This window comes from Anas platyrhynchos, chromosome 4 (genome assembly GCF_047663525.1).
Source record: "Anas platyrhynchos isolate ZD024472 breed Pekin duck chromosome 4, IASCAAS_PekinDuck_T2T, whole genome shotgun sequence".
Classification (NCBI taxonomy): domain Eukaryota; kingdom Metazoa; phylum Chordata; class Aves; order Anseriformes; family Anatidae; genus Anas; species Anas platyrhynchos.
This window is the reverse complement of record NC_092590.1, coordinates 65,633,727-65,659,711: the sequence shown is the minus strand read 5'-3', so window position 1 is coordinate 65,659,711 and position 25,985 is coordinate 65,633,727. Positions and strand designations below refer to the sequence as shown.

General features: G+C 37.0%; 1 protein-coding gene and 1 long non-coding RNA gene across 6 annotated transcripts in view; both read left to right on the top strand.

Moving 5' to 3' along the window:
• LOC110354175 (uncharacterized) overlaps positions 1–11,740 on the top strand; it is a 130,284-nt gene extending 118,544 nt beyond the window's left edge. The window contains exons 4-8 of the mRNA XM_072037768.1: positions 2,651–2,728; positions 4,328–4,378; positions 4,928–4,968; positions 6,125–6,293; positions 8,029–11,740. Coding sequence (XP_071893869.1) covers positions 2,651–2,710 — 60 coding nt within the window. The 3' untranslated portion in view covers positions 2,711–2,728; positions 4,328–4,378; positions 4,928–4,968; positions 6,125–6,293; positions 8,029–11,740. The remainder of the gene's footprint in view (positions 1–2,650; positions 2,729–4,327; positions 4,379–4,927; positions 4,969–6,124; positions 6,294–8,028) is intronic.
• Positions 11,741–21,392: 9,652 nt separating this feature from the next.
• The window catches only part of LOC106019639 (uncharacterized), a 28,631-nt gene continuing 24,038 nt past the window's right edge, over positions 21,393–25,985 (top strand). For 3 of the 5 annotated variants that reach the window (XR_005265651.2, XR_011809239.1, XR_011809240.1), the window contains exon 1: positions 21,393–21,969. This is a non-coding gene — a long non-coding RNA (uncharacterized lncRNA). The remainder of the gene's footprint in view (positions 21,970–25,985) is intronic. The other 2 variants (XR_002405797.4, XR_005265652.2) reach the window with 2 other exon arrangements.

Sequence of the window (25,985 nt, the reverse complement as noted above, 5' to 3'; positions counted from 1 at the left end):
CATGCTTTTTGACTGATATAAACCTGGTCACTGGGTCATGCAACTAATACCTGAGAAAGGATTTATTTTAGGTCTCTCCTGGATGACATATAAAGTAAAACTTAATGGTTTCTGATTTTTTTATATTTTTATTTTTTCCCCTAGGGAAATCTTGATCCTGATTCTTTCAAACAGCAGGAAACATTTTAGGGTCTTTCCAATGATTTATAAATCTATGTTTTTGTTGTTGTTGTTCTTTCTTTCTTTCTTTATTTACATGTTTGTCTATTTATTTTAGGAGCTAACTTTGGAATAACTTGACTCTGTTATTCTTTGAGATAGTGGAACTTAAATTCAAGTAAAGCTTCATTCAATATTGCTAAGCCAGTGCATTAATCAAATAGCAGGCTTGGAAAACACACAATAAAAATTTTAACCATAATCTCTTGGTGCCAGTGGGTTGGAAGCACCCACTGTTAAGTGCTGCTGCATTTGGCATCACTGCTAAGAGTCAACCTCCAGGTGCCACAAAAGCTTATTAACTTAAAATATCCTGCTGCACTGTTTCTCAGCTGTAGTGTTGCAACCCTTAAAGTGGTCAGGATAGATTTACTCTGAGGCTAATTCTGCTAGCTTAGAGAAGAGTTGCTTGTCATAGCAGAACACTATTCTGTTGCTGGCAGTTGTTTTCCCATCCTCAGACCCTTAACTTCGTCTTCTATACGTTCACTAAGGTTATAATGAAAACACGGGACCATCCCTAAATGGATGTGACTTTGTGATTTGTATTTTCTCTTAATTAAAGTGACATCAGGCCTAAAGTTTATTTTTCCCCCTGCCCCTTCCTGTATTTTTCATTGTTGATTTTGACACCCTTGACGAGCAGAGGTCACTGCCAGCTTGGTCTCCACCCATGATGAGAGTGCTCCCCTTGATATTGCAAACATAACGTTACAGATCCCTCTGCTGTCTTGAGGAGGCATGTACAAGCTGTGTCGATATCGCATCAAACGGGGCATCCAGGTGGTAATCACAGTTTGAGATATCACGTTTTAAGATTCTTGTGATATGAATCTCCTTGATGTTGTTGTACTTTGAAAGGCTGGAGGGCAGTTCAGTGGGAGTCCCAGAAGAAAATGCAAAGAGATGCTAAGCAAGGAGGTGCTGACCAGCCGTGTCTTGTAGGCTTGTTGCCACATCCCCACCTGGGAATAAGGGGTTTGTGTGGGGATGAGTCCTTGGCATTTACCTCCAGGACAGGGAGCAGACCAAGCTTTTAGACTGCTGTTTTATGGGCAGTAAATTCATCTTATTTGTTTCTCACGAAAGAAACAAATTTCACAGTGAAACCTGAACACTGTCCATCTATACATGACCTACCCAGGGCTGCATTTGTTTCCTGTATATGAAAAAGAAAAGATTGAATGTTAGTAAAGGTTGGAGAACAGAAAAAGAGGAGACAAATTAAATATTGTATAACTGTCTGAGCATGCAGAAATCCAGGGTTCATATCATTAGAGAAGTTAGAGTCCTTAACTTTACACATACACGTATAGGTGACTTTGCATACAGGTGACTTTACATGTATAAGTAACTTTACATATATAAGTAACTTTACATACATAGATGGTCATGACTGATAGCAGCAAAGTAAACTGCAGCTGTGGAGATTTGTGCATAGTGTTGCAGCCATCACACAAAATCCCTGTACTACAGCAATTGAGCTCCTCTGTTTCCCATCAGTCTTGAATAAGTGTTTGTTAGAATCCATGAGGTTGCTGTTAGAACCCCTGAGGAAAGCATTCTTGCTTTCAATAGGGTAATCAGTTCTTTTATAATTAATATTTAATGGCAGTGTTTTTGAAATCTCTAAGAAGTAATCAATAGTTGATACACTTAAAGAGGGGTTATTTGCTTCCTCCCATCCACTATAATTATGATATATGTAAGCTTGTGGGCAGCGACCACAGAGAACACTGGAATTTGGATACTGGGGAGAGTGCAAGCTTATCTGAACAAGGAATAGGTGTCTGTGATTCAGAATAGATGGAAAATGTGCTTTCTGAGTGTGTACATGCATCACAATATAAATTCATATCTAAAGGTATTCACCCTCATATTTAAACTTTTTAAAAGGAAATTTATTTTGGAGAAAATATCTTCATTTGGATATGCTTTCATTTCGTTCAAAGCAATTGCAAGAGATGATATCACAGGTAACAGTATCACTAAAAGCAAAAATTTTTTTTTTGCTTTTACAAAGCAAAAAGTATATTATAAATATTTTGCTTTTTTTTTTTTTTATTTACAGAAACAACACAAATTTCTAACCCTAAGGCATAAGCAATATATGTATTTTTTCTTAGGACAAATATGTTATTTATCCAAAAATGCATTTTTTAAGATTGACTGCAGCTGTTTGTGATTTTATGCTGTTTGCTAAATACACCCCACAATAAATATTCTTTTCTAAAAGGAAATAGTTCATTTTGACACTTTATAAACAGAAGAGGTGTTTTGACTTTTTGTTTTGAATGAACACTCTAAACATAAATGTATATATACTAAATGCTTATGAATTATCTTTTTAGAAGTTATTGAAACTGAAATGTTACACTTAAAGTGAAATTTTTATTTTTATGTTTATTTTATTTATTTTATTTTATTTCAGACAACTAATGGATCTCTAGCTGTTTCTTCTAACTGCTTGAAAACTCAGACATTCGTATAAGAAGCACTGGACAATGAGGTATTCTGATGTGTCAGCAACAGTCACCCATTCAGAAATGGAATTCAGATGCCAACAGAAAAAAGTTGGCATCCCATAGCTTACAGTTCAGCTGAGACTGGAATTTATGAGAGTAAAAACACAATATGTAAAACTTTTACTGAACTAAGTGGAAACTACTTCAGAAATGTGAGTGATTAAGTTGATAAAATATTAAAAAAAAATACTCCACAAACCTATATCCTATTATGGTTTTCTTAGCAAGCTTGTCTGCTACAGGGAGCACACAGAGTTTATTATTTGCTATGTATCCATGTAGACTGTGGGTACTAATCACATCATATCCTAGCCCTCATCAGTGAGAAGAGGGGAGGCATCCTCTTTGTTTCAGTCACCCTAAATTTTCTCTTAAAGTGATGCCCTTAATATAGCTTGCCCTTCTTCATTTCCAACTTATTCTCTAAGGAAACTGAAAAGAGGGATACTCAAGGGCCTGGATCCAACTCTAGATCAGCAGTTCTCCTAGAGCAGACATGGTCTTTCATAATTGGTTTAACCAGAACAGCTCAGAGAAACAGGAGTTCAAAAATATCATTTCTTTGTATTAGAATAGTTGTAGACTCATAGAAAAGCAAACTTCAAACTGATGTCCAGAAAGACAAATTACAAATTAATCCAATGACAGGGAGAGCCAGTCATATATATATTTTATATTTTTCATATTTATATTATATATTATTTATATTTTATATTATTATAATATTATTAGTAGTAGGATTTTTAAACTAGCCAACTTTGAAGATCCCAAGATATTGCTTCATTTCTTATTACTATGCTATCTCTTGGTATAGTGTTTTTGCAGCTTAACTTTCACTGTTGCAACTTGGAACTGGTGTACTTGATCTTATTTCATCTCTGAGTCATGACATTTTTGCCATTTGTGTGATTAGCTACCTTTGTCATCATCTGCTGCACTGGAGCACCAACTTTTATATTTCAAAGGAGCAAATAAGTGAAAATACACAAATGTTGTTGCTTGTAGAAATTGAGCTTTGCTCTGTGTAGTTTCTGAAGCCCTCCAGCTCTGCAAATTGTTGGGTTTAGAGAGCACTGCAGACCTCAGGCTTGTGCTGATGTTTGATCTGGATTACAAGAAAATCTGCTGAGTTTTGTCAGGGTACAACACAGGAAAAGTGTCAGGAAATGGCAGCCAATGCTGTGAATAACACAGGCATTTGATGAAAAACTAGCTAAACAAAAGAAAAATGACTGTAGATGGTCCTAGAAAGCACTATGGCATTATATTCAATACATGCTTTTAGGTGTTCTAATTGTATCTGATAAATATATCTGAAATTAAGTCTCTAATTGGAAAAAATAACAACAGTGTGACCCTGAATTAATTAGAGTTATGGATTTCCCTAGTTTCAGTCTTACCTGTAGGTATATTAACTAAGATCTTGACACTTTTACATTTGCAAGTTCTTTCCATGAGATTACACAGAGTTCCAAAAAGGAAAAAAGTAAAACTGAAGAAGGTATTGATCAGTGGTCTTCAGCATGGTTTTCAGAGCACCTTTCTCTTCCAACTGAACTATTCTGTTCTGTTCATATCCACAGGAGAACTGCTTCAGTACTGGAGACAGGAGTTTGGAGCGCTCCCTTGTACAAGTATGCTTTGACCATTGCACTTCTTCACCTCCTGTATCTTGTTTTATGTCCTTCAGAGAAGAAAAGTTTTTGAAGAGAAGTGGTTTGCTGCTCCTTAGAAATGAGAGCAGCAGGCTTGAGTGCCCCTCCAGGCTCCTGTGAAGGCAAGAAAGCCTGATTTCTTGTTTACTCTCCTCTAACTTGACACTAAGCCAGCGACACTATTCATTCAGCAACACTATCCATTTTATAAGCTTTGTTTCAAGAAATACATGTTTGTGAGGGCCCTGAGCCCTGAGGTAATTCCTAGGAGTAACCAGAGCACATCCACAGCACTGACCCCTCTCCAGGCCTCCCTGATGCTCCGTGAAGGAGGGCAAGATCAGTCCATGCAATTGTTTAGGCAAGGCATTTTCTTGGCTGCAAAGCATTGCTCTGTGTGAGTTTTCGGTCCAGAATGGAACAAGACGGAACTTAGGCTAAGAGTCCTCCAGCTTCTGAGATCACGTTTCCCTTTTGTATTTTCTGTAAGATTTTGGGTACCAGGAGCATTGTTTTCTCTCCTTTTAGGTATGTACCACCCTGCCAAGGACAGATTATCACCCACTCAGGTGAGGAGAGAGTGAGCGAAGCTTTTTAGACTTCAGTTTTTGATTTAGTGCTCTGAGCATCCTCCTGAATTTGGTTTTATATTCCTATGTCCTTTTTTTTTTTTTTTTGACTCTGGCTCTAAATCAAAAGAGGGTATATATTTTAGCCTTAGAGGTTGAAGAATCTGATTCTTTCTCCTGACAGTGAACAATGTCTTTAAGTGATGTGCAAGTCATGTTTAAGCGCCTCTTATTTAAGAAAGCAATCTTTCATTTGCCTTTGGTTTTCATGACAGTTTAAGCACTTATATGTTAATTTTTCTCAGTTCCACAGGATTAGAAATATTTCTTCCAAAGGATAAAATGAGGATGCAGTTGAGGAGGATGTGAAGTAGAAACCAAATTCAGGAGGAACATTTATTTTGAAATAAGAATCTGTCTCAATCCTAGTGATCAGATAAAATCTGAGTGTAGAGGTTTTTAAAATTTAATTTGCTGATAGGTCAGGAGTTGTGAAAAACTGATCTCCACATTTGTAATGCAAGTCTTGCCCACTGGGGAAAAGGCTTGTGACTTAGATTTCATCTTTTGCAGTTTGTTAAATGGGAAGGGCTCAGTTTGCTACATGATGTCATACTATGGAAATAAATACCCTTGGCTAGAAGCAATTATGCAGAGTAACTCACTAAGAACAACTGAGAGTGGCTCCAATGTGAGAGATGTCAATAGATACAGTGGACATGTCCACATATCTGTACATGTCCACAACCTGCAATTCTGTTTTATCATTTGTTTTCCATGCTATTTTTCATTGGACCATTGTAGCTCTTCCCTAGCAGTTTTGTCCAGTGTTCTATAATGAAATTATAAGGCAAATTAGGAAAATGAATCTGTAAGAATTTGACTAACAGAGGAAAGCCGCATTCAGCAGGTGGCTACTACCGGTTTTAGGTTTGTGCCTGTATATGTGGCTATGCTAATGGTATTATATATAAATTTAACTTTCTGTGTTAACAGCTGTAACTATTTAGTTTGTTTTTTAGCTCTTCTGTGTTGGATAAAGGCCTTACAGAAAGGAAAAAAAAGAATAAGGAAAAAAAAATAAGAACAAAAAAGTAGGTTTATTTTCCTCCGGCAGATATATCTGCATCCATTTCTGCTTTCATTCTTTCACCAGAAATGCCAGAAGTCAAGTGCAGCACCTCTTCTCAAGTCTATTGCCTCGGGATGGGGAGGCTGAATTTGTAATGTGGCGATCTGTGCTGACTTAAGCAGGCTCCTGTAGTTGCTTTTCCTGGCTCTCTGTGCCCACTGTCTCTAGAGGCTCCCAATATGCAAGGACAAAGGTGAGAAAAAAGAGTTTTACATGAACAGTTTCACACCTCCCCTGGAGACAAAAGTCATGCTGCAGTGCTATTTCTATTGTTTTATTTTTTGTTTGCTCGTTTTTTACTTTTCTGCTCTTAATTGTATTAGCTTGAGCTTTGATTTTAGGTGAGGACACAAATCTGGTTTGTCTTAAATCAAGTGCCTCTCAAAGTCTGTGAAAAGGAGGAGCCAATCCCAATGATAAAGAATGATGAATTTGTGACTCATCATTGATGAATCAATGATGAAGAAGAGGCTTTTATTCCTGATACCTGTAATCAATGATGTAATCACTTCTCCTTTACTCTGTTTTATTTTGGGTATTTGGTTCTAGTTCTATTTCTTTAAACTGTTTTTCCCTCATAAATCACCTATCTAAACTAAACCCCTCTGAACATCAATAAATGACATTAAAAAATAAAATAAATTAAAAACAAATAGTATTAAAAAACTAACAGTGTAGAAAATTAAAAATGCCTCTTCATGCATGTTAAAAAGGCTTGATAGGGACAAATGATGGTGAATTTGTTCAGTGAATAAGTTGTTCCCATAACTGGAAATGTTATTTAACCTGCCTTTAAAGAAAGCAGAATGTAACAGTATCTATTTGATAAGTGAATAAGTACTGGGCAGTGTTAAAAGACAGAATGACAACCTTTTGTTCCAATGACGTCTGTAACAGAACTGACGCAAAGAAAAAGATAATACCTTTTATCAGTCCTTGTTTATCACACCCATATCATATCTTCATTTGTGATCATAGAGGGAGTTTCTACAGAATGAAAATACTGTTTTATTTGCTTGCCTAGTGAGCAGTTTTGCATTTATTTGAACATATGAAGAATCGGTTCCAATTTCTGTTGCTGCAATTACAGGCAAAAATACCACAGAGAACAGAAAAAAAAAAAAAATCAGTAACTGAGGGGAAGGAGAAGATAGGGCAGTAAAAAGCAATGGTGGCTTATCTGAATAACTGACTACATTCTCTAAGTAAAATTGCCAGGAAAAAAAGAAAAAAAAAAAAAGTCTGTTGTCTACCCAGCAGCAATAGCTACAATTATTGCATGAATAAATATAAAATGAATAAAATATGATTATTTTTTTATTTTGTCCATTATATGATTCAGTAATATGCTTTAATACATCATTGGCTCTGATAATGCAGTCTAGTTCCAGTTAGCCAGGATATGAAGCATCTGTAATCAAATGTTACTATTGTTTGAAAATTATCTTTTGAACCACAATAAGATCACCTGAATGCAGCAGACATTCCAAATGATAAAAGTAGTCCATAAGAACTACCTTGATCTTTACATGTCAAGAACTTTACGTTTTTGTTTATTTGTGTATCATGAACACAACTAAAAAAAAATAGATTAAAACACTTCTGTCTGTTTAGTAGGAAACAGTACTATGTGTGTAAATATTCTCTTTAGCCTGAAAAATAGTCATGACTAGCTTCTTAGCTCCCGGGAGTAAACTTCAAAGAAATGATGCACTTCTAACATTAGCAGACTCAGTTCACACTTCTTGACCAGCCAGCGTGGTTTTACTATTTGCTGTAAATGAATTTGACTTCTAATGTTTTTATTGTTATCACATGCTTTTCCCTGCTCAGATTGCTCTGCTTCCTTAAACAAGTTTCTCTTAACAGCATCCTCAAGTCACTCAACATCAAATAATGAACACACACCTGTTTGTTCTCTTTCATAGAATCATGAAGTTTGGAAAAGACCTTCAAGATCATCTGGTCCAACCATCTCCCTACTACCAATGTCACCCACTAAACCATGTCCCTGAGCACCATGTCCAACCTTTCCTTAAACACCCCCAGGGATGGTGACTTCACCACCTCCCTGGGCAACCCATTCTGATGCCTGACTACTCTTTCTGAGAGGAAATGTCTCCTAATTTCCAACCCCTTGTCACAACCTGAGGCCTTTTCCTCTAGTCCTATTGCTAGTTACCTGCAAGAAGAGGCCAGCCCCCAGCTCCCCACACCTTCCTTTCAGGTAGTTGGAGAGATCAATGAGGTCTCCCCTGAGCCTCCTCTTCTCCAGACTAAACAACCCTAGTTCCCTCAGCTGCTCTGTTCTACACCTTTGAAATGTTACAAGGATAGATTTTACTACTACATTTTTTATTGTGTTTATAATTATGTTGTTGGAAGATTGAACTACTTCTTCATTAACTTAGTGGGGAGATTTCATGAATATATTTATTACTGTTCTCCAAATTACAGTTTGATTCTGTTATTGTCCTAGTTGCTTTTTGTATCCAAGAATAGAGAGTTTAAGGTGGTCTTTTCCTGTTATTAATTCTCCATGTGACATCAGACAGGACATGTACAGAGGTGCTCACAACTTGATGTAATATTACATAAATTTCAATTATTTACAGTAGCAACATTTATGTTAGGGAGTGGCAGTAGACCACTCTTGCACAGACAGAAATTGGAAAGATAGTCCCTGCTCTGGATCTAAAGTCTACTTGTAAGACACCATGAAACATCACAAGACCAAAAAAAACACAGGAAGGGAAGTAGATGATACTGGGGGGGAGGGGAGGGGGGGAAGACTTCATTATGAGAAGAAGAAGGTAAATGGTTATAATGACCTGATGCTTATCTGAAAACAAATTTTGTCCCCTACCCCTTTCCCTGCCCTGCCTTGCCCTGTGTTTTCCTATAGGAGGACCCTACTCTACCTTTTTAAGACCAATGCAGTGTCCAGGGCAGTGGGGGAAAGATCTCCCACTATCAGACAGCTCTCTATCTCTACACTCCTCTATCAATGCAAGTCCTGAGTGACATTAAAAGGTAACCTGCAGTAAATTTACCTTAATTGGAGTCCTTGCTTTTAAAAATTAATATAATTTATTAACTTCACATTTGACTAAAGCATGCTTGAATGTCTTCATAGAAATTACTTTTGTTAATAACAGCATGAAGTAAAAATTGGAACAAGTTCTTATATTTTTATGCACGCTGATATCTGACATTTCTAAAAACTCTGTTGTGTTCCTTTTGTTTGTTTGTTTTTAATAGCTAAGATTTTCAAACAAGCATATACATGTAGATGCTTTATCCTTTGTTAGAGAACCTAAAATGTAATATGTAGGTGAAACACAGAAACCACAGGAAAGGTGTCTTCATTACAGTATGACTACATATGAACTTATCATATGAACCAAGCATCTTTCATATGTTAGAGAGTTAGAGAGGAAAGAAATACAAAAGGTCTACAAGGTCTGTTATTATCTCCTTCCTCTGAGAACTGTAGTCAAAGACCAATATGAGAGTAGAATACGGGTTTTTAATTAGACCAGTGGGTCTGATTTTGGCTTCCAATGCACTATGCTGGGGCTCAGTAAGGCCATTTTATGCGTGTTAAAGTGTTTAGCTTTATTCTAGATCGAGGCATGACTTTTCTCACGGTTAAATTTGTGTAGCTACCTTTTCATTATAAAGCTACTCTGTGATTTGGCATTATTTCCTGTGGAGTTGCTTTTGATGACACAAATATTATGACTGGAGATCTTAGAATTTCCAGAAATAATTAGAGAAGTTGTTGAAAAGAAACAGAATCTTTTTCAAGCATGGAGCCAAGAGAGGAAAAAGAAAAATAAACCAAACCACACATCCAGAGAATAGAGGAGGCCAGAGACTACAGTGTACATGTACATCCAGAGAGTATCATGGTACTCAGGCAGTGCATTGTAGAGGCAATGGGGGCTATGAGTAACCCAGTGGTGTTAACCTACCATCAAGGTAAAACAATTGCATGAGTAAATAAATGCACACAAGCAGCCACGCCAGACTTCTCTGCTTCCCAGTCTCTATTAGATCTCTTTGCTTTCTCCACCACTACTCCCACGTCTATAAAAACACAATCATCCAGGTAGATAGCCAAGTTATTATATACTTATTGTAGCAAAGGACACCCCTATGTTTTCTGAATTTATTGATCTTGGAGTTTCTTCTGGCCCAATGAGTTTGGTGTCTCCTTCCCAATGCTTGTACCATTGTGTTCTTATGCTTTTCTCCTGCCTGGAGATGCATGCCTGCACTGCATACCTCTTACTGCATACACTATTGAACTGCTGTAGTATGTCCATCAACAAGATACTTTTGATTGACCTGGGTTGCATTGGAAGTTAGTGGGGAACAGTAACTTCATCTGTCTCATCTGTGAGGCATAGAAGTACATTCACAAGCGTAGTGAAAAGCACAGCCTGAGCTGGTATGTAATGTTTGTTTTGGAATATATTTCAGTGAGTTTAATGTCTACCCCTTATCACACTTAGTGCATGAATGCATATTCATACTCAAATGCTTCCTCACCTGGCTTTCTGCAGAATAAGCTTCCCATTTGGTCCTATTGGTTTGGTGACATTTTTTCTTTTTACTTTTGCCTTTTTTTTTTTTTTTCTCCTGTTCCAGTTCAATCCTTACCTGTTTTACAAGCACATTCAGATCTACCAGGCTTCTCTGTTCTTAGCTTCCTGCTTCCACTGATGCTGCTTCTGATACTTGGAGAAGTTTTGTCTTGGTCACCATTACACTTTTATTAACCCTTTTAACTTTATTCATTTAAAACTCACTTCCTTACAAAAGTTGCCCTATGCTTATCTGCTCAGAACTGGCACCTCTCTGTTCTCTTTTATGTCAAAATAGCACATCTTTTTATCTTTGTCTTCATTAGAGTACAAGATTTTCAGCAATAATACTATTTTATTTACTTTTTTTCTTTTCTGGTATGGTCCAAAGGTATATGCATGAGATTATTTAGGAAGCTTTGACTGAGGTATAACAAATAGATATAGCTGGGGAGAAAAACAAAACAAAACAAATATTTGGACATACAATTATTCTTCAGGATTATACTTGGCTAAGAAGTTTGTTATTGCTTTAACAGACACGAAGAAGGGAACATGAGCAGAAAAACTTGTCATCTTTTTCTTCTTAATTAGTTTAATAAATGGTATTGTCACTCCCCACAAACATTTTCTTTAAGGATGTTCTATGGAGGGATAATGATTTTTTTGGATTCCTTAAGAAATTTATAGACTTACTACTGTCATACCATCTCACTATTACTTTTGCCAGCATTTGTTTTTTTTTTTTTATTTTATTTTGGGATAATCTCAAATAGGTGTATCATCAGGAACACTATGGAAAAACATTCTGTGCACAACTATTATTATTCCTTGAAAAAAGTCCTTTACAAAACTCCAAAATATTTTGCCATTGTCAACATTTCCAATTTTTGTAAATTTAAATTTTGTGTGTGTGTGTGTGTGCATTGATATCTTCTGCTTTGCCAATATTTTTACTGAAACTTTCTTCAATCAGTTTCAGTAGCAAGTATTCATATTTTCCTACTGCTCTCTGTAAAATAAATAAATAAATAAATAAATAAATTCACTATATAAGAGTTCAAAAAAATAAGGGTAAAGATAGCAGATATGGTATTGCTAGAAATGACTACTGAAAATACTGCAAATCTGAACAAAAAATCTGAAAAAATCCCCCTGTTGCATTTCAGGGAGAGACACTTGTCCTTTTACTAGCAAATGAAGTTTCATCAGTAACTAAATTAGAAAGAAATTTGTCATGCACTTTTTCCTTTCCAAAAAGCAAACTGAACATGTTTTTGAGCACATTGTCTTCAGTTGCAGTTACTACTAACATTTTATTGTTGAAAAGCTATTGTCAATGTTCTGAGACAAGGCTAAAAAGAAATTTTTTGTCAGCTATTCCAAGGATTAGGAAAGGAAATAATACCTCAGGACTTTCTAAATGAATATACCAAGCAGGATGAGATGTTTCCTGAATAAGCAAGGATTTGTAGCCCACACCTGCAGAAACTGGCTCTGTGGCTTGATATAGCTGAGCTGTGAAATTTTTACTTTTCAGACAAAGTTTAGTTTCCCCAGTGGAAGTTCTGTTCCGTGCTTAGTATTGCAAGTTCCTCTGATGGCAGGAGGCACCCTTTAATGGAACAAGACATAGTGTTTTGGGATTATTAGGTGCATAAACTGCCTACCAAAGCTTGTTCTAAAATCAAAATGCCTGCCGAATCAGCTTCAGGAGATTATTCCGCTACTCCTCTAAGTTTTATGCAACACTGTTTTCCTAGCTCCATTGTTCCCACATGGGTTCCTAAATCTGTGCTAATATCGAAGGATTACAATATTACAATTAATTAAGTGATCACTATTAGCACAGACATTAAGTAGTACATTATTCAATGTCAAATAGTGGTTTGATCCCCAGTTCAGTGCTGCGATATGTTCTCAAACTCAGCTCACTCCCACGATTACCCACTACAGCCTTTCCCAGGGAGAAGGTAGCAGAGTTGAGCAAAGAGTTGCTGCCAGCATTCTGTTTGCTCCTCAAGCCATGCAGCAGAATTGGTGCTGCAGGGGCCAGTCCAACCCAGCAGCAAGGAGATGCAAAGGAAACCCCTCTCTGGCTCTGGGATATGCAGAGCTCAGCTAACAGGGAAATGTACACACAGGGTTACCTTTTTCTTTTTTTTTTTTTTTTTTGGTCTGTGACCACTCGGGTGCTCTGCATGACTTTAAAAAGAACTGCAAGCACAAATAAATAAATAAAATGACAAAGATGATGTTATTCTAAGAACACCGTGTTTGTGTAACTCTGAGACAAACATTAAGCTGTGTTTAAAAAATAGGGTGGAAGCAAGTAACATAAGGTGGGGTTCACTGTATAAAAATATGATCTCAGATCTGTAAAGGTATTTGGGCTCTTTACTTGAATCTTACTTAATGGGAGTTTGGCACCTATATACTGCTGCAGATTTGAGCCGTGATCAATAATCCCCTAATCGCTCACCAAGCCCTCAGTCTTTAGCCTGTTTAGAGAAACAGTCTCAGAAAATCTCTGCTCAGGTTTCTGTGCCAGGTTCCTGATGCCACCATAATGCTGCAGAAGGTTTTTAAGTGTCTAAGAGCTTTAGATGTTGAAGCCAAAATTACATTTTATATGACTCACGGACAAACACATCACTTTATTATTTTTTTTTTTCAGTGCTGTTATTTCCTGAATAGTCTTGCTGAAGTAGAATTGCACTGGGAGGGGTGAGATACTCGGCCAGCAGAGAGGTTTTATATTGTATGCAAGAAGGCTATGCTTTTTATTTTAACTGTAGTCCATTACTTTTTTAATAAACCCCATGTTTACAACCATAGCACACTTCTTTCACTGGCTTTGCATACTGAGAACTCCTTTTCTCTACGATTTATGTTAAATTCAAGGAAAATAAATTGTCTTGAAAAGGCACCTGGAAGTTTAACAGTTTGTGACTTTTAAGCTCAAACCACTCAGAAATGAAGAAGCAAGTCATTACAAGCACTTGTCGCTTTTCTGTCTTATCTGAAGTTTCTATTCTCTTGAGTGACTTTTAACAGAATCAAATCAACACCATCTACTCAAGAGTTGCCAGTCTAGTACTGTTTAGCCAGATGATCTTTCTTTTAATCTGATTCTGTGGAAAGCAGCCGAGTATTCCAGCTTGACAATTTATCTCCAGTACCAACAATCAAAGCTGTTATTTTTCTTACTCTCTAACAGAGCTCTGCTTTATCTCCATTGTGGAATTTTCCTTCCCTAACTGGCAGTAGCAACTCAGGCCAAAAGCTGTGGCAATGAAAGCACAACTGAGCAGGAGGCCCAAGGTAAAAGCAAGATCCCAATACAGCACATCATCTTCTATCAGTGTTCTCTAAATGCGCTGACTGTGCAGTCCAAGAAACATACTACTGCTCTATGATTTTTAACCTGTGAACATCTAGCACTTCACAACCTCCTGGACATGGAGGTCAACTAATATGTCATGATGATGGAATCTTCTTTCTTTTTGAATTTTCTTTCATTTAAATTTTAATTTTCATTTTAAATTTCTTTCATTTAAATTGAATTTTCATTCATTTTGAAATGAATTTTCTTTCACTTAAAGTCAGTTCAAGGAAAATATACTAAGCTGTAGATTTACTGTAGGAAGCTGGATTTTCAGGTGCCACAGCAGCAGAGTCCATGCACTGAAAGTGCATATGAGTGTTGTGAGTGAGATACTTTCCTCTTCCCTCTCAGTTGTGGTTACTGTCCCAAGGGTAGAGGCAGCAGTATAGAGCTTAAATTTGAACCTCACTGCTCCATTCCCAATTTGAGCATATTATCTTAAACCATGAAGAAGAGCTGTTAAAAACCACTAACATCACACAAAAGCAGTGGCCTGTAGTTGTGATTCTGCCACACTGCTACAGGGATAACTGAATTACCATGGAAAGGGAGAGCAGACATCTCAGGGCAGCAAGTTCTTAGGCAGTTACAGCTAGATTTGACATATTCCAGAAACTGTTCTGGGCATTGTGGATGGAAAAAGTTAGAGTGCTGGCTGGGATCTACAGCCATGAGCTGGTTTTGGGAAATTTCATCCAACGTGTAACTGAGGATGCCTCAGCCAGCTATGAGGAAAGGCTGAAGGCAGAGAGAAATTTGTACTCTTCTTCGAGCTTTCATCAGCTAAGAAAACCTCTGAGGCTGGTGCTCATGAAAGATTAGCTGTCACAACCTGTAAGACTTCAGTGCTCCTGTTGCCTCTTTGGGTTTGGTCTTCTAGTTCCCTTTAAAAATTCAATGGAAAGAGAAGGTATCAGTGTTGTTATCCACCTTTTTTTTTGGTGGAAAAAAAAATAAAAATAAAATAAATTTCAAAGGAAGTACAAATTTCAAAGGAAGTACAACGCTGGCACCTGCCCTTTTCCTCTTGGGAAGAGTCAAACCTACATTTTGCATATTCCAGAAGTTGTGCCATCACTTCCTGGTTTAAGGCAAATCTGACAGGAATTTGTTCTTGATCTTTCAGTTGAAGGTGTGCCACTGTGCAAACAGAAAAGCAAAACAAAGGGGGTCAGAGAGGGAAAAGAGAGTCAACAACTGGGAATACAACTCAGAGCTCTGTAGCAATCACTGTTGCCCAGGAAGGGGCCAGTTCTCATACTGTGTGTATATTTTATTTGTGGATACTTCAGGGCAAAAGTGCATAAACAATCTTTGGGGCAAGGATTAGAGCTCCATGGAGGGACACTATCAGATCACTGAGGAACCCCTTTGTGTTCCCTTTGTTTACTGTTTCCATAGCCTCTGAATTGTGTGTTATTTCTACAACAATTAAGTCCACATGGTATATTACATACTGAAATCAATAGGGCCTGCCTACACGCAGAGCCAGACAAAAGCTATGAGTTCAAGACAGTGTGCCCACGAGATAGTATACTTTGTCTCTCCACGTACTAAGCTGAACTCTGCCTTCTGCATTATTTTAACATTACACCTATCCCCAAAGTTTTTCAGAACCAAAAAACTGTCTGTCTCATCACACTGGGCAATGGGAGTGTTAAGTCAAAGCTGCTAAAAGTTAAAACTAGTATAAAGTTATTTTAATGAGGTGTCAGTACACTACTTAAGTGAATTTCTATTCAGAGATCTGCAAAATCTGTGCAAATTTTCTCACTGTGTATATGAACTATGTGACTACACACTCTCAGCTGAACACTGAGCACTATGATTTCAAGAGCAGCAGTCTGCAGCACCAGACGACAATAATGTGTCAGGTATTCACCCCTGAGACCGCTGAGGCAGTGACAGAGGTACCTGATAAATCAGGGATAAGCTGTCCAAATCTCACAGTCATAAAATAGTGGACAGCATAGTAACAGCAGTCTTCTGCTGCAAACTAGCCCTAAAACCTTTCTACAGATTGTGATGTAGTATACAAAATCATTACTAGCTATGCAAAGTGATACCTGAAATAATCATTGCATTCAATCACAAGGCCTCTATACAAAAGGTACAAACCATCCTAATGTGTCTGCCTCAGCTATCTCTTCAGAGCTTTGTGTGGCCATAGCAAATGTTGTATGTGGCCTGACCACAGTTGCTTCACAGGCTCTTCAAAGCTACTAAATGCTTGATCTCTCAGATTTTTAAACCCAAATGGTTTAAGCATATGATGAATTCATTTTAGCTGGTACATTGACGTATCTCTATGTGACATCTGAACTTTCACATCGACATCTAAACTTTGTTTAGTTTGGGGCCCTTTTGATTTATGTAGTGGTTTTTTGTTTTGTTTTGTTTTGTTTTGTGGGTTTTTTTTTTTTTTTCATCACTCAGTTTGGCAGAGTTGTTTGCATTCCACAAAGCAGACACATTTATAGCTTAGTCACTTGGGTTTCTTCTCCTCAGGAGCTGATGGAAGAAGGTTGGCACCTTTCAATGGTGAAGCAGGCAGCCACAACTCTGAATTGCTGTCTTCTTTCCATTAATTGTGGAGATAACTTATTACATTTAATTTCCTAACTTAAATGTCTCACTTAAGTCACTAGAGCTAGGCAGAATGAAATCAGGCCCATCCATATTTTTGGTTAGTGCCTCAGTCACTACTAGCTGACGTTTAAGTTACTAGGCTGGTGACATGTGGCTGAGTCATCTAATTCTATCTGTACACAAAGATTATGGTATTTAAAACATAATGTAATTTCTCCTATAAGCTTTTATGGACATCTGTGAATTTTCTTCATAATGTATTTTCAGCTGTTTAGGTAATGTAATTGACAGTATTGTTGATTCAAAAGATTGCATCTGTAATCTAGCACAGACAGCGTTATATAACTAAACACTTAATGAGCTTTTGAAATTAAGGGAGGAGATATAATTTAACACATAATATGCTTTGAGTACTGCAAAATTCTGATTTACTATGATCTCATAGAAGAAATAATAGTACTACTTGTCTCTTATATTGTGTGTACTGGAGGATATATGCCCATGGCAAACTGGAGAACATGATCTTTCTCTAGAAAATTGTAATTAAAACATGTCTGAGTTTTACTACTCTTCAATGACTGTCATTTAGTTCAGCAGCCAATGTATGTTAAAACATGCTACTGAATTGTTGTCAGTGAGAGTGCAGCTCACCATGGTCTCAGAAGGACTCAGTGAAATCCTATGAGTGCACCCTCTAGGCAGTCTGTACATTATCCATGAAGCAGGTAGCTCAAGATTCTTCTGCTATGGTACCTTCCTTTTTCAGGAAGAGACCAGCCTGCAAAATGGTTTATGCAGCCAATGAATGAGGCAACTGTTAGAGCAAGATGAGAACATGTCATTTTGCAAGTGCAGTTACCCTGGTGAGCTACTGTTGCGTTAAGGGGTGTAGCTGATTAACCGTTATGGGCCCAGTCGGATTCAGGGTACTGAATGAACTATCACAGTCACAGATTTCACCAATAATGCATTAACCATCTGGGGTCCAGTTGGATTCACCAATAATGTGTTAACCTTCTGGGGTCCAGTCGGATATTCACCAATAACGTGTTAACCGTCTGGGGTCTGGTTGGATTCAGAACACTGAACTATCACGGTCACAGATTCACCAATAACGTATAACCATCCTTACCCTAGTTGCACTTTATGAGAGCTATAACAATGCAATCAAGTGTGATTTATTACAGCAACAGGTACACAGGTTCTTTGGATTGACAGCGATAGTGACTGTCTGCAAAAGCAAGCTAGCATGCATGAAATACACAGGTGTTACAGGTGTTACAGGTGCGCAGCCTAGAAATTAACGTGTTAAAAGGATCAAAGATTCTAGAAAGATTTATAACCAAGTGTTCAAATCTCATCCAAAGGCGTCCCAATGGGAGGGGAAGAGAGGCTCAGCCCGTCGACTGATCCCAGGAGTCAGGAGGTCCTAAGGATGTTGTATTCCCTCGGGATAGTATCTCCCCTGATGGTGGTATCTTCCCTAACATGCCCTCTCTCTTAGGCCAATTTATATTATTTTCTATCTTTTAGGTGGAGCTTGAGTGACTCTAGACAAGCATATCTTAGTTATGATTGGTGAAAAGTTCTCCCGTCTCCATTTAAAGTAATAGGCTCTGAGAAATTCAGAGTGCATGCTCAGTGAGGGGTGGTCGCACCTTGGAAGCGGGTAGCTTTTGGGATGGAGGTGTGTTTTGGTATTATAATGATATTATAATGAGCAAAAAGTACACTAGGGTACAGCATTTGTCAAAACATGACAAGTCCTTGGCTCAGGGTGGCAAAAAGTGCAGCTTATCAGTTTCGGTGTGCACAAGAACAATAGAGTCCCCACCTGGTCACAGAGCCTAGCCGTGGTGTCTCCACTCCACTCTACACTCCGTACTGTTCCTTAGAGCTAGCACACCAGGTTTCCCCAGCACGATAGCATCTAAGGTTGGAAGCCTAGGGAACGCTCAGGTAATGCAGCTATGCCCTACCCTGAAAGCCTCTTCAATGCTGTACATTTTCTTTAAGTTTTATTTTCCTAGTTACTTCAGGTAATTACACCACAGCTACAGCTAAGCACCATGGAGCATTGAAACAGCTTGCCATTTTAATGATTTCCAAATAATAACGGCAAAGTGCATTAAAAATCCATCCAAATCATGAAACTAGTGAAAGGAGGGAATTAAACTCTGAGACCTTAATCTCTGTCTGTGGCAAGGACAGGCCCCAGTTTTTACTCTTCTTCAAAAAATTCAAGTCTCTTGCTCCCCCTATAATTGTATCAAAGGCAAGTAGTTGCATGACCACCAAAATTAGTTCTTTGAAAAAATGATTATGTGTAGAAACACTTGCAGGTGTACTGGTACAATACAGATAGAGAATGTAGGTGCACGGGTACAATAAAGACAGAGAACTTCAATGTCTGTATCATTTTTCTGCTGGGCAGTATGAAGCAATTATTAGCATGCTGTCTCTTTTAGATAGCATTTTGAGGGTGTTGCACTCGTATTAGGAAGACAATATAGAGAGGCTAGATACTTATGAGAAGGTGCTTTCCAGTGTATTATTTTACGGAGGTTGAGAATGGTTTCCTAGATTCTTTATATGACCTGTCCCTTATTCAGGAGAATAGTTCAAGAACAACACTTTATGTAGGCAAAACAATGTATATGGAGAATTCCTCATTTAAGTTGAGCTACTCTTCTCCTGTTTACTGCTTTTATTTCATATATTTATTCTAGATATATAGGACTTTTTGTTTGTTTGTTTGTTTGCTTGTTTTTACTGGAAAACCTATTATTATTTAAAATGTTGGTGTTATTTTAGTTTCAATTGTGATCACTTCAAATGAAAATAAAATTGCAGCTAGTTGTAATAATTAGTGACTTTGTCTCATCTCATCCATATTGATATAATCTCTGTGAGGTCACTGTACTGCAGATAGCATGTGACACAGACAGTTGCTTCTGAGCTGAATTTTAGCCTGCATGCTGCGTTCATAGTGTTTGTTTTTTTTTCTTTTTTCTTTTTTTTCTTCTTTTATAGTGGGAAGCTCAGAGGAGTTTTGTAAAGCCAAGAATGGGAGTGGCATCTGTTACTGCTTGTTTGCTGCAGCTAGCTTTTATAGCACCCCACCGTTTCAATAGTTTCATGGAGGAAGGAAAATATACCTCCTTCAGGCTTGGCTGGATTCAAAATTAGCTGCTGTTGTTCTTTTATTAGCTCAGATCTCTCTTGTTAGCAGCTCCACATCATGAAGGGGGTCTGATATTACACATGCAGGGCTGTAATTTTGCCAGTTTGGTGATTAACTGCCTTTGTGGTAAAAAGTTCTCAACATCTTTTGACTTTTAGATCAACTTCTGTTTGACCCACTTTCTGTTACGTTCTTTGGTTTCAGCAAGCAATAAGAGTTTTTCAATTCTGATTCAAATCTCACTTATGAAGCTTCTCCATTCTCAAAATAGACTTTCTAAACATAAGTTATTTTTGAAAAGTGTCCTTAAATTTAAGCAGCCTATTCCAACAAGCATTATTAATAGCTCTTGGAGAAAAAGCTCTTGTGTTTTTTAATTTGGCACAGAAATGGTGTAAGTATTGTCAGATAACAGCTTCTCCAATTAACATAGATAGCATATGCTCAAATGACTATTGTTCCTAGTAAGGAACCCACCAAGGTCATTTTATTTTTTGGGTACATGGAATATCTTACTAGTCATCCTGTGCAGGAAGATGTTATTTACAGACTTATTAAAGTAAATAGTATACAAAATTACAGCTCTAAAAAGGGGGTTGTAACCTAAAACATTTCAAGAGAAAGGCATGATTAGTAAAGAGTTGGAACAGGAGTTAGCAGAAAAAAAACTTGAGTTTATTTAAAGCATTTTCCCACCATTATTTTACACCATTATTGGCTTCCTTTAAAGAAGATATTTCTTCCTTCTAAAGAAGATATTTAAGTTTTCATAGTTTTAAGCTAAGTAGGCTTTTTTTTTTCCTTTAAAAAAAAATAGGAGATATGGCAAGAATGCTGTTTACTGCTTTGTTTTATTGCTCAGATAACACACACCTCTGCATTGCTCTTTATTCTTCCAACATAATGCCCTGATGTTACTTTTGACACAGCACGATATCTTTTCTAAAGCATACATTGCTTTCATAACTTTTTTTTTCTTTTCTTTTCTTTTTTTTTTTTTTTTTTTCTTAGATAATAATGTCTTAAAAGCAAATGTTTGGTACTAGAAGGAATGTAGTTGGCTGAAGAAACTGGTTCAAATTTTACTGAAATAGATGTGAGCCATCTGCAGCTATTTTACACTTTCTATCTAAATATTTCTAACTTATACATTATATGTTAAAATGAAACTCTCAGCAGCTAATGAATATATTTATTAGATCATACAAAACATTGCAAAAAGTGAAGAAAAGAAAGAAATAACTATATTTTAATCTTTTTATATGTGAGTGTAATAGACTTTGCATTATCATACAGAAATGCTATCTTCTGAATACTGGTCTTAGCCAAGCTGTTGACGGAAGACAAAAACCAGATGGAAGTTCTTTAATTAGTTTGAATTCTTGCCTTAATAAAACAAAGAGACAAAAATAAGAGCATCTAGGGACAACAATATTGCCTTGAAATAAGTAGGAGTAGAGATACAGTTACAGCAACCTGAATTCCTGAAAATAAATCACAAAAATGTTATTATTATCCATTTTTGTGTCAGTTTTGAGTCTTTTGTTTCCAGTAAAGACTGTACTGGCAGTCAAAGAAATTTGGAGAGTTTTGCAGACAGGCATGACTTTGACATGCTCAGGTCTTCCTTCTCTGGATTCTATTATCAGGCTACCAATTTGCTATAATTGCTATTTAATTGATTTAGAAGGAATATGATGGTTCTCCATCGATTAAGATTCTTGGATTATCAAAACTAGACTGCTAAAACTTTAGATTGCAACTGAAAAGTAGAAGAGGAAAACGAGAACTGACATCAAGCATACATCTCCTGGAGCAAATGGTGCTTTTTTACACCAAAATGCTGTGAGACTATCTTGGCCTTTCCATTCTTGGCACCTGTGGTAGCTTTCATTCCGAACATTTTTTAAAGAGATAACATTTCACTTTTTTTTTTTTTTTTTTTCCATGTACAGAGTTGGTACCTTCTTCTGATATGGGGGAGTTACAGCTAACTCACATCAGTGTTACTCATATTTGTATAGGAAACTTGGCTTTCAGAGTACACAGTGGTATGTGTAGAATCCTCCATGTATGCAGTCCTGGGAAATGATGCATCAAACAACACCTTCTGCAGGTATTTATTTCGCAATGAATTCAAATTAGTTTTCATCAGTCGTTTTGATGTCCTTTTTTACTGTAATACTGGTTATAGTACATGAGTAAAGACAAATAATTTAACATTCTTTCTCTGTAAATTTATTACTTATGTGCATTAGTCACATATTATCATTAAAAAATACCTCTGCTGTATTTTTCTCATGTTACCCAGTGGTATTTTCTACTGCAGAGTACTGCCCATGTTATAAATGGATATTTTGTTTTCTTTTACACAAATGTGCAATTAAGAGTGGGGAAAAAAAAATCTGCAGCTTATCCTTGGACAGGTTTTTACTCATTTAATTTTATTGCAGTTGTTGGAATACAGTATTTAAACATAGCTTGGTCTGTTCTGCTCTCTAACTGCCTGACTCTCCTAGAAGCATGGGTAGGTTCATGCAGTATGGACAGCAAGAGGTTTTATATGAACAAATTTCTCCTCCTCAAAGATCCATGATTTATTTTTATGATAAAAATCTCTTTTGACAAATTTTGCACTACTTCAGTCACCAATATTTTTCTTTACATCACTTATTTAGAATATAACAGTATCTAAAATGTGTACTATTCACACAATTCCTCACCTGACAACTGTACAGTCTGAAACTGTTGTACAAAGCATCAAGAAAACCCCAGCACACGAAGGCAGGATTTCAAATGAATTTTGGTTGTCACATGCATGTTTGCCTTAAAAGCATTAGTACTCTTCTCACTCCCAGTTCCCATCCACTCACCACACTGTCTCCCATGCTTTCTTATCTAGAAGAGAATGCATTAATCTACATTAAAAAAAAAAAAAAGTGTCTTTATTTCCTGTCATTTTCTGCAATTTTCCCTTAGACTCAAACCTCTAAATTATATACGGAAATATGGTGCCACATTCACATGCAAACTATTTTTAGAGAACATGAATAATTACACCAGATGGTTGTTTAATTCTCTTGGCATTATCTCTACTGTACATTTATGGCTTAAAGTAATATTTCCTTACACTTTTCAATATCTCTGGAAGGTCATGGGTAAGTCCCATTTCTTTATTTACATCTGATCCCTTTTATAGACTTTTTTTTTCAATGCTACAGCTGTCAGAGGGACACAGAGATGCTGATCTGCAGACGTCTTAGTAAACTCTCTCTAAAGCTCTTAAAACCAAAGTATGTTCATAAGAAACATTACATCTTTGACAGCAGATTGTTGTTAGTGTTTTATATACAAAGGAGAACTACTTATTCTATGATTGCCTCCATTTAATCTTCTGAGATTTACTAAAATTACCCTTTTCAATTGCCTCTTCATTTTATGCAGCAGTGAAAACAGGTGAGGTGTTTCTTCACGTTCTGCATACCTTGACTGCTTTGTGAGTTACACTGAATTTCTGCAGTTCAGTCTGTGCTCTTGCTGAGTGAAATTACCTTGGCAATTACTCCCTTCCAAATTCTTAAACATTTGGACCAGTGTTAAAGATTTATTCTTTAGGTGTTATTTTTGAAAGCCGCAGATTGTTATGTGTCAAAGTCAATTCAACTGATGTAGAAAGCTTAAAGCACACATTCTCAGGAAGTATCTGGCATGATGCACTAGACTGTGGAGGATGAAAATTTTGTATCACAAGAACTTCTGAAATATATTTTTTTTCTATTCTGGAACAAAAATAAAATCTTTAAAACATTTACATAGGAAAGGAAATACATGAAAGTATCTGCCTTTGGCTCCAAAACCCAACTAGTTTTGTTTAATAGGTTTATTTATAACCCATGATGCTTAGAGAGCTGGTCTTAGTTATGGAAGCCATCTGCTCTCTTAGTTCCTAAATCTTTGATCCAGCATTTCTCTACAGAAAGCAGAAAAAAAACTTTACTTTTGTCTCTACATGTTAGACTAGTATCCTAAGTGTGAGACAGGGAAACATTTCAGCTTCAATTAATATGTTGGTGTATTTTATTTTTGCTAGAAAGTTTCTGATCAGCTCAACTAAGGCTGAACAATGGAGGCACATGAGAAACCAGAGAAATACTGATGATTTTGGCACTTCTGAAACTGGAAGGTGCTCAGCAGCACAGTAACTGACTCCCACTTAGAAACACTTGGCTATATTCAGCACCAAAAAAAAAAAAAAAAAAGCATCTGACTGATTTCTCTTACTATATATGTCTGTACACCTGCAAGTTATGTGCACCAAGCAAAAAATTTTGCACTCCATGCAGCAGCTGACCTTTTATGATCATCTGTAGTGTGCATTCAGAACAGGGTGTCTCAGCTATGACAAGAAACATAGTTTAGGACAATTTAGGGTGGGACTGAAAAAGGATGAGAAGGAATGGGGAGGGAAGGGAAGGGAAGGGAAGGGAAGGGAAGGGAAGGGAAGGGAAGGGAAGGGAAGGGAAGGGAAGGGAAGGGAAGGGAAGGGAAGGGAAGGGAAGGGAAGGGAAGGGAAGGGAAGGGAAGGGAAGGGAAGGGAAGGGAAGGGAAGGGAAGGGAAGGGAAGGGAAGGGAAGGGAAGGGAAGGGAAGGGAAGGGGAAAGTCATAGAATCATAAAATCAATTAGGTTGGAAAAGACCTCTAAGATCATCTAGTTCAACTAAGTCATTCAGTACCGCTTCACTAGTTTGGTATCATTCAGAGTATTATCAATTCAGAGAATTCATGAATTTGACATTATCATCGTTAATATTTTGTCACTACCTAAATGCTTTTGCACAAGGACTACTCTATGGAAGAGGAATCTGATTAATTACATAGTTTGTATGTTAGGTGTCAGGAAATGACATTGAAAGTGTTTCCAGATTCCAATACCTTTCTTCTTGTGAATAGCGTTTAACTGAGATGTGTTTAACTTTTATCAAGTAATTCAGAATGTATGGATTAAAGTACTAGTTCATTTCTAGGTCTTACTGGAAAAGAGCACCGAGTCTAGGTTGAAGTTATGCCAGTCAATCTGAATGATTTATTTTCCTCATGGCATTATCTTTCCACATCTGTGTAATCGGCCATGTGTCCCTTTTCATAAAACAATAGAATACAGTGGAAGTGTAGATCAAAGATCTTAAGTGAGTTCAGTGAAAATGCAAACTCCAGGAGAACAGATCATTCTCTGGACCAGAAGGCAGTCGTAGGTTCTTCCTTGGTGCAAAGAACAGATTTGGGGCAAGCTGTGAAAAGTTCTGCAGGTGAACTCCAGCTATGTAGACTTACTACCTAACTTCTCTTGCACTTTCTGTACGTATAAGATGTGGGTGCAATTCCCTTAAGTTTTCTCTTTTTCTTATCTTGGTTGCAAGGCCACTCTAACTTCCACTCTAACCTTGAGAAACTTCCTAACTCCCATCAAACCTATCTAGTTTATGCACTTTAGAAATACTAGAAACAGAAAAGACAAAGTGTGACAACATACACCCGTTCATCAATTCTGAATGAATCATAAATATACTGAACAAGTGTGACATGTTCATGCAAAAAGACCTTATTCTTGGCATATGGAGAAGAGAAATACAGGACTCAGCAGCAAATGTTGTGCAACACAGAAAGCAAACTGCTGCTAGAAAATTATACCTGCCTCTTAAATGATAAATTCTCACCATCACTCAGAACTAAAATAAATTTCACATTTTGTCATTACATTTCCCACATATATGACTTTTTTATAACCTTACCTAACAAAAGTTGTCATTTTAAATAGAAACATGACATATTCAGATAGATTATCTAATTAAGTTCATAACTGCAGTATAAACTACAATGTAGGGAAGAGAAATATGAGCTAAAAAGCAGGGTTAATTGGTGTTTAGAGTTCTAAGGTAACATGATTGGACTGTTCACTTCCCAGGGCTTGTTTTAGTTTGCTGAGGGCTAGCAAAAGTATTTATGTTGTACCATGCAGTCTGCAATATCAGGTCAGGTGTGAATACCTTGCATATTATATAAAAATGGCTAGTGCAACTTTAATGATTCTTTTGTCATCAAAATTCTAAACTCTCAACAAATGGGAAACTTGA